At 32.8% G+C, this 9,425-nt stretch overlaps 1 protein-coding gene across 3 annotated transcripts; it reads left to right on the plus strand.

Moving 5' to 3' along the window:
* Positions 1 to 771: 771 nt before the first annotated feature.
* Positions 772 to 8,665, plus strand: LOC108752148 (97 kDa heat shock protein). Of its 3 annotated transcripts, none has more exons than XM_018492797.1 (12): positions 772 to 1,082; positions 1,969 to 2,167; positions 2,644 to 3,000; positions 3,109 to 3,430; positions 3,838 to 4,093; positions 4,185 to 4,315; positions 4,417 to 4,688; positions 4,888 to 4,995; positions 6,449 to 6,571; positions 6,711 to 6,950; positions 7,370 to 7,660; positions 7,734 to 8,665. In XM_018492797.1, the coding sequence occupies exons 1-12, from the start codon at positions 967 to 969 to the stop codon at positions 7,929 to 7,931; spliced, it is 2,613 nt and encodes an 870-aa protein (XP_018348299.1). In that variant the 5' UTR covers positions 772 to 966; the 3' UTR covers positions 7,932 to 8,665. The 3 variants fall into 3 exon arrangements, with proteins under 3 accessions (XP_018348299.1, XP_018348300.1, XP_018348302.1); XM_018492800.1 differs by lacking the exon at positions 772 to 1,082 and adding an exon at positions 1,684 to 1,738; XM_018492798.1 differs by lacking the exon at positions 4,888 to 4,995 and having other exon boundaries at positions 773 to 1,082.
* Positions 8,666 to 9,425: the final 760 nt, after the last annotated feature.

Raw genomic sequence — 9,425 nt, forward strand, 5'->3', positions numbered from 1 at the left:
GTCGCTATATTAATTTAATTCTAGACAGAATATATCATGAAAAAGATATATCTGTAATATTTCTGAAATATTATAACGTAACCTTTCAAACTCATGGGACGAAAGGATGAGGATAGATAAGTACGGTATGGATTTATTTTTTCGTTTTATATTATTTTTAATTAATTACTATGCAGGTAAATCACAAAATCACGCACATACTTAATTTATTAATTTATTTTATTTTTCTCTTAAAATTATAAATTAAAAGAAATATTTTCATTCTATAATTCTTACAATTTCTTACAATTTGCAAAAAAAAATTAAATTCATAAAATTTGAAAATTTTGAAAAAAGTTCAAAATATTTTTTACAAATCTTTATAAATTAAAAGAATTCGAGAAAATATGAGATATAATAATTTTGATAAATTATCGACTAAGTATTTTTCGCGCAAATAATCACGCGATGATTACTCGCTACCATTTGTTAGATTTACCATTTACCTGTGCCATTCAGTCATCCGCTGTATCCGGTGACACCCGCTGCGCCAGTCGCGCTGTGAATGTAACGGCGAACTGGCGCGTTTGACTTTTTTCGAGAATTTTCGAAGAAATGTCGCATTCGCGACGGTGTTCGAAGTCGTCCAATCTCGCAAGGCTTCCAGAATATTCCAGAACTGCCAGAGCGGGTGGCGCGCCAATCGGTGCACGCCACAGCGCTGCCATGATTGGTCAATTTTGAAGCGAACTTAGCAGAAGGCAGTGGCTGTGTCGTGCCGTATCATATCTTTTGCGACCGCTTGTGCCGTGCGTTAGAAAGCATTTCCTGCGAAACATCCTGTGTATCCAGTGGTGAACGGTGAATCACCGTGAATCTCGTCGAGTTCCGATTCTCACAGAGGTGAGGACACACGAGTACTGAACGTCGAACGTTCCTCACGTATCTCGTGTCGCAGAAGAAATTGTCGATTTGGTCGAATCAGCCATGGCCGCGATGTCCGTGATCGGGATCGACTTTGGTAATGAGAGCTGTTACGTAGCTGTCGCCCGCGCCGGCGGCATCGAAACCATAGCAAATGACTACAGTCTTCGCAGTACTCCGTAAGTCACTCTTGAGATTGGGAGGGATACCGGTCTTGTTGTCACGTCGCCGCGCCACGCCGCGCCGCAATCCTGACACTCGTATTTCCTCCAGTCCGAATTTAATTTATTCCCTTTTTTCTCGGATTTTTTATCCCAAAGTACCATTTAGAAATATATAGCTTGTCTTGCAACCTCACTTCCATCCGATGTCATTGCGACTTCAAAAGGAGCAGTTTCCCGGTTTTTTGCGCTTAGTGAACCTAAAATTTGGGACCTATCGAATTTCGACTGTTTCCGAAAGACTCAATGACGATCGGACAAAAGCTTTCTTTACGTGTCCAGTCATGGAAATTGCTTTCTTTTTTTTTTTCTAAATTTTCCGTGCGATAAATTACCGATAAAAAAAATTGTAGGCCGAAATTTTACGCGCGCGTGAATTATCATCGCACTCTCCGAAACATCGCGTTACCGTAATACCATTTACAGGCATAGCGTCACACATTCATATGTTTGGTGTATCCCAAAAAGTCCCGCTTCGCCTGCGTAGGCTTTTCTTGCTTTCCTTTTGGAGTTGTCACTACGTTTATATTTATCCTCCATAAATCGTCTATAAATCCGGATGCGGTCGATGCAATTCTCAGCGATTAATCCGATCTTCTACAATTCGCGAATCCGTAAAAAATATTTTTTTTAATTTATCGCTTTACGAATATCGCTTTTTTTCTTTGTTTATACAATACTTTATATTGATAATAAAAAATTTATCTCTAATATTTGGTTTTATACATATAAAATGTGAAGAGTAAAATGCAAATTTATTCAATTTTATATATCGTTTATATACAATTATGTATGACTGATATATGATGTCAGTAACAAACAAAAAAATGATACTGGTTTCTAGGTCATATGTAGCGTTTAGTGGGAAAAACCGAATACTCGGAGTTGCAGCTAAGAACCAAATGGTGACCAATGTGAAGAATACTATTCATGGTTTTAAAAGATTATTAGGTAGAAAATATAATGATCCTCAAGTTCAATACGAGTTGCGATTTCTTCCATATAAAATAACCCCGCAAGCTGATGGAAGTATCAATATACACGTAAGTATTGCATCAATATGAAAAGAATGGTTTTATTAATTTCTATTATCTTAATGCTGTTTGTGAGAACAATATAAATTGTAATTATAAAAAATAAGATTATTATAAAAATAAGATTATTTAAAACAACCATAAAGTTTTCATTTGTACTTTTATAAATAAAATATACTTATGTAAATGAGAAGGAAAAAAAGAAGAATGCGAGCAATTTTGTGTAACAAATTTCAATGATCTAACTTTCTTTTTATATAATTCTGTGACTACGAATCGAAAGTAATTTAGGCATTTTGCCAAGATTCTCTCGAGAGACTCGTATTTTATTTATATCTTTTAAGGATGCTATGACGATTCATTATATTGCATTATGTTGCTTATATAGATTTCATGAATATAAATATACACATTATCCAAAATTACATAATGTTTTACAATTGTTAAAAATTATTTTTATTATATTTTCTTTATTGATATTTTAGGTACATTATCTGGGAGAAGAGCATGTTTTTTCACCAGAGCAAATTACTGCTATGCTCTTCACAAAATTGAAAGATATTTCTGAAACAGCGCTACAAACTGCTGTTAATGATTGTGTCATATCAGTTCCTTCATATTTTACTCAAGCTGAACGTCAAGCTCTACTTGACGCTGCTAAGATTGCAGGCCTTAATGTTCTGAGGTTATTTAATGAGACCACTGCTACTGCTCTTTGTTATGGTATTTATAAGCAAGATTTGCCAGCGGCAGAAGCGTCTCCTAGAAACATTGTTTTTGTGGATTGCGGTAATGCCAGCTTGCAAGTGAGCGTTTGTGCCTTTCATAAAGGCAAACTTAAGGTTAGTACTATAGTACTATAAAATCAACACAAATATTACAAGATTAAAATTATGCTATTAAAAAATGTTTGAGAAAGATTACATTATTTTTATTTCATTATGTTAAAGATGTTGGCAAATACCGCCGATAATCAATTGGGTGGAAGAGATATCGACGTTATTTTGACGGAACATTTCTGTAATGAATTCAAAACGCGATATAACATTGACGCACACGCCAATCCGCGAGCGTATTTAAGATTATTAGCAGAAGCGGAAAAATTGAAGAAACAAATGTCAGCTAATTCAACCACCCTTCCCTTAAATATTGAATGTTTTATGGACGAGAAGGATGTACACGCCGAGATGAAGCGTAGTGACATGGAAACACTATGTGCTCATCTGTTTGACCGTGTTGAGAAAACTCTTAAGCAATGTTTGTCAGATTCGAGTAAGTTCGCAAATAGTTAATATCTTCTACAGACCTGATCACATTGCTCTTGTATTAATATTTGTTCCATTGGTGTAAATTCATCTGTCCTAAATGGACCAAACCTTTGTTTGTCCAAAACCTTTAGATTATTCGTTACAATTGCAATTTGTATGGAGAAAGTAAATGTAATTTTATTTTTAAAAATGGTACTGACTTTTATGCAACCTCAAAAAACTTTTTTTTTTTTTTTTTTTTCGAAAATTGATTTAATCATTATTCGTCTCTCTTCATACATTTTGTCTAAAATATTTTTTTGTGAAAGATATAAGAACAAAAATATTGACGTAGAAAAAAATGGTATATAAAAATGATCCATGTATATTTAGTACTCCGTTTTGTATTATTAAGAATGTATAATTTGGCAGAATTGAAGCTAGAGGAAATTCATGCAGTCGAGTTGGCGGGAGGATCAAGCCGTGTTCCTGCTATTAAACGTTTAGTAGAAGAAATTTTCGGTCGACCGATATCAACAACATTGAATCAAGATGAAGCAGTTGCTCGTGGTTGCGCATTACAGTGTGCTATGCTGAGCCCTGCCGTGCGTGTCCGTGAATTTTCTGTTACGGATATACAGCCATATCCTTTGAAATTGACGTGGGATGCTAATCAAGGTGAAGAAGGGTACGTACAATTATAATTTCCTGTTATCTTGCTATCTCACTAATAACAATTAAATTAAATTAAATGATTTTTTCTAACTTTATTTTTTTAGCGAAATGGAAGTATTCGGGCATAATCATCCTGTGCCATTCTCAAAAATGTTGACGTTTTATCGTTCGAGTCCATTTACGCTATCAGCTAGTTACAGTGTAACACCTTCATGTTATCCCCAATCATATATTGGTATGGATTTAATGTATCTCACTTAAGATTTTATTTTTTAAGGAAATCATTAAAATAGAGGCATATGTACTTTATTCACACTTATCTTACATCTTACGCAGGAACGTTTACAATAAAGAACATAAAGGCTACGCCAGAGGGTGAATCGGCAAAGGTCAAGGTGAAGGTAAGAGTGAATTTGAACGGTATTTTAACCATTGCGTCGGCTTCGCTTATCGAAAAACGTGAGCCAACTCAACAAGAGAAAGAAGAAGAGGAAGCTCAACAACAGCAGCAACAACGACAGAATAACATGGATGTCGACTCACAAGCGACAGATAAAAAAGATAAATCTGATCAAGATGCACAGGCTAACGAACCACCAGCTCCAGAGGTTTGTAATTTCGTCGTAATATTTTAAAGCTTATGAAAAGGGATAGCAGTCTTAGAATAGAATATTGTGATTCTGATTTATCAATAAATATGTTACGGTATATGGAGTACGTAAAGTTTGGAATCATTCTATGCTGGTGTGCGATCTTGTGCGTTGCCAGCTTTCAGGTGCATGACTATGTGAGTTTATTGTGGTTTAGGTGAGCATGGATAAGACACGACGGAACTCAGATGCTGATGATGGTGGAAAAGGTGCTGGGGGTTCTGCCCCTTCCTACTCCTCCAGGATTCTCTCTTGGTTCGGCTCGGTACGGGGCATACTATCTCTTACTTGGACCCATACGCATACATCCATATTGAGACATGTGTGCGATAAATTCTCTAATCTCTTAATCGTTGCTTTGTTGTGAGTTTTTATGAGCATTTTTTTGTATTTAGGGCCAATTAACTTGAGTATTCTTTTTATCATGCTAGCTTTATCGCTTATTTTGAAACAGAAATTAGACTGACTCTGTCACCGTAACAATGAATGCACAATAATTGCAATAATCACCTTATACAATGCAAGCGATATACTTATCATTAATTTGACAACATTAAACTCGCACATTTTATTTTTTGATCAATTGCTTTGATTGAGTAATTAATTTGTGATTATGATCCACATTCCCCCCTTATTTTTTCTATAAAATAATTTTGAGAGAAATTTATCAAAATATTCTTGATAACTTCAATTTATAATGCATTTATTTTATATCTTATGATTTAGAAATGTTTATTATTTTTATATTGTTTTTTATGCAGCTTAACTTTTTTTTATTAGGATATGTGAGTAGATAACAAATAGTTTTATGTATTGTATTTTGTAAGCTAAACCTGTAGATTGGTATTAAATGCATGCTGCGTTTGGCTTAAGCTCATATTTTAGCTCCTGTGTCGATTTCTTCTGCAAACTCGACTATTCAACGACACTATAAAAATCTGGAGAAAAATTGAGCTTGCTCTTTTATTCATATTACAGTATAAATAATATTACAATATATAATAGCCTTTAACAATTCATTTTTTTTGTTTTGGCAATGCATATGGGTCCAAGAACAGCTGTGTTACAGCTGTGCTGTCTGTCTTTACTCTGCTATTCTATACACTGGGTCGCAGAAGGAAGAGACAGTGACATCTAATAAAAGCATTATACAAATATTCTTAAGTATAAAGGCAGGCAACACTGATTAGTTTTCAATTCGTATAGAAAGAAAAAAAAATAATTTAGTACATTATATGAATACGAATGTATAGATTATATAAACTTACTTTATACTATATTTTTGTTATGTGAAACGATACTATACGGATTCTAAACTACACACGAAAGTGTATACCCCATTATCCTTGTCTCATCTTTATCATCACCTGAATTCCATTTTAGTTTTTTCTATGTTATAAAAATTTTGTTTACTTGATTTCGCATTCTTACATTAGAAACACATACATACAAAGATGTAAAATCATATTAAAAACAAAAAAGCGTTTCAAGAAAGTATTGTAAAATAAGGTAAGTGTTTATGCAGATGAAATTTCTCAATTTATGTAAGCATACCTGTTTTCATAGTGCGTCTATTTGTTAAATCTTATTAAATAAGAAATTGTGAAAAATATCAAGTAATAAACTTTCTTGTAAACGATTTTTTTATGGGTTCATGCAAAAAATACAGTGCCGAACAAAATATATCGATAAATATTTAGCAAATTTTTTTGTTTTAGGGAGACGATAAAAACGACGATAAAAGTAAAAAAAAGATTCCCATTCGTACAATTGATTTACCTATTGAAGCTAATGTTTGCGGACTATCTCCTCGAGATCTCGATGCTGCAGTAGAAAAAGAAGTATGTATTGTTTAAGATATATCTCAAGTATTACGTAACTTTTATGAACGTTGCATAATTTTGTCTACAATTATAGCGAAAAAAACTTGTCGATGTAACATCGAAATTATATAATTACATACATTTTGTTCATGAATAGGGTAAAATGATTGCTGAAGATAAACAGGAAAAAGAACGAGTTGACGCGCGTAATGCCTTGGAAGAATATGTTTATGATCTGCGTGCTAAATTGTCCGAAGAAGATCAATTAGCTACATTCATTACCGAAATGGATAAAGAAACATTGTGTCGTACATTAGATGATACTGAAAATTGGCTTTATGAAGAAGGAGAAGATTGTCAACGACAAATTTATTCAGAGCGATTGACGCGTTTGAAGGTATTATTTGATAAAATATTAATCATCGCTTTACAATGTTATGTCCATCGGATCCGCACGTACATTTTGCGAGCTCTTGTGGAGACACTCGCGCTGACGGAAGATTTACGTACAATAAACTTTAGAAAACACAACGCTTAGATTTATTATGCACTACAATAAATGAAAGAGACACACAGGTCCATTCAATACCTGAAACGAATACCTTAGCACGAATTTTGTCGCGGAATCGCTGTTACTCAAAGAATAGCCCGTCATTAGGAATCGGTCTTTACTTTATACTTCATATACGGACAATAACGACAAGATCTTCGCTCGATTATAATAATATCTGATACATGTTTTCCTAGTTTGTATTTTTCAATAATTCTTGCCTTTATGAAATAGAATTTCTAAGTGTCCCGTTTTCATTTTATCAGTCTCAGGGAGAACCAATAAAGGAAAGAAGATTCGAATTTGAAGGGAGATCATACGCCTTAGAAGAATTTGGAATGGCGTTACAATTGGCTAAGAAAAGCTTAGACCAAATTAAAATGTTAAATGGAAAAAATGATAAATATTCTCATTTAACAGAGGAAGAAGTGAAAACAGTTGAGAAAACTGTGCAAGAGAAATGGACATGGTTAGAGGAGAAACGTATTCTACTTGCGAGTACACTTCGCACGCAACAACCACCAGTTACTGTAGCGCAGATTCGAGCCGAGAAACAAGTAAGTATTGAAAAAAAATCAGCTGTAATTATAAACAATTTTCTTTTATTGTATTTATTTTTTCGTTATTTAGGCAATGGATAGTGTGGTACTACCTATTCTCAATAAGCCTAAACCTAAAGTAGAACCGCCAAAGGAAGAAAAACCAAAAGATAAACCTGCTGATGAACAGAAAAATAATCAAAATCAAAATGCCCAAGGTAACAATCACAGTCAGTCCAATCAACAGCAGCAGCAACAAACAGAGGAAGAAAAAATGGATGTTGAGTAACGGTCGCTGTAACTTATGTGTTTTTATTAATCTACTACAATTGAAATAGGAAGTATTTCATTTGGATAAATCATGTCTCAAAAAAGCTTGACATGTTGTAGTCTTGCACATATTTTTTCTGTTTCGTTGTTTATCTTTTTTCTTTGTAACATTTATTAATCTCAAATTAAGCTATTTAATGACATATATACATACTATCATCAGCATAAGCGTGTTACGCAGAAACTAAAGAGATGATGTAAATTTGTGAATTCATGTAATATGTGAAAAAATATCCTTTTGCTTAAAAGCAGCTCGTTGGCATTCGTAATATATATTATTACAAAAATAATTATAATCTGAATAAATTTTGGAGAAACATAATCGGGAATTATTGAAACTTCTTTATAAAGAAGAAAATTGTTTTTCCTTTTTAAGTTCTTAGTACGCTTCTAAGTGCACATAATTGAACTATACAGAATAAATATTTCAAAAGGATTTTGAAAACTATTGCCAGTAGAAAAAATTGTGACTTTTAATGTATAGAGCGAGTGCTGCAATTTTGTACAAATTAATGTGATCAACAGTTAAATGAGAATACTTATCATTTTTTCCATTCAACATTTTTATTTGGTCTAAGCTATGACCTCCCTTCAAATTCGAATCTTCTTTTATTGGTTCTCCCTGAGACTAATAAAATGAAAACGGGGCATTTAGAAATTTTATTTCATAAAGGCAAGAATTATTGAAAAATAAAAACTAGGAAAACATGTATAAGATATTATGATCGAGCGAAGATTTTTAAATTTATTACGTAACATCTATTACATAAAAAGTATTTATTACAATATTTTAGTATTTATCAAAAAATACTGTAATAAATACTATAAATTCTTTTTATGTAATAAATGTTTCTAAATCTAACAATTACTTCTTGTTCACATTAATTTGCACAAAATTAAGTTAGATATAATTGACTAAATAAAATTATGAACTAGATAATTTCGCTGGCGATCTTACGTATTTGATAATACAATTGTTCATTCCAGCATTTTCGCATAGTTGACAGTAAATACTCTGTCACATTTTTTTGCTGCATTTATGATACTTAAATAAATTAATATTTCGCTAATTGAAATTGTGCTAAGTTTGCTTTAATTTTTGGATTAACATCTACAAAGATGTTACAAGAATTTATTGCAATTTCTTTTTTAATTTTAATTGGACTTCAATCGTTTGGTGCAAAAATTTCATTTCCTAAAGAATTCTAATTCAACTAGATATATCATTGTACATAACTTGTAGGCATCTACACAATGACATAATATGTTTATCTTTTACGATATTTATATTGCTATATTTGCAGGACAGAAGATTCACAAAAATTATTAAGTTGTTCCTAGAATAAGCAAGATAGGTGGTCCTATTTCATTCTTATGCCTAATTCGTTCCCACATCGCTAGCACTTAAGAATCGCAAATTATTATACACACACACACACACACACACATATAT

The sequence above is a fragment of the Trachymyrmex septentrionalis genome, unplaced genomic scaffold (genome assembly GCF_001594115.1).
Source record: "Trachymyrmex septentrionalis isolate Tsep2-gDNA-1 unplaced genomic scaffold, Tsep1.0 scaffold56, whole genome shotgun sequence".
In the NCBI taxonomy this organism is placed as follows: domain Eukaryota; kingdom Metazoa; phylum Arthropoda; class Insecta; order Hymenoptera; family Formicidae; genus Trachymyrmex; species Trachymyrmex septentrionalis.

Excerpts from the sequence above, each read along its gene's own strand:
- LOC108752148 (XM_018492797.1), top strand. The coding sequence starts at position 967 with ATGGCCGCGATGTCCGTGATCGGGATCGACTTTGGTAATGAGAGCTGT. Across the intron at positions 4,996-6,448 it reads TTCTCTCTTGGTTCGGCTCG|GGAGACGATAAAAACGACGA; the intron begins GTACGGGGCATA and ends TTTTTGTTTTAG. Across the intron at positions 6,951-7,369 it reads AGCGATTGACGCGTTTGAAG|TCTCAGGGAGAACCAATAAA; the intron begins GTATTATTTGAT and ends TCATTTTATCAG.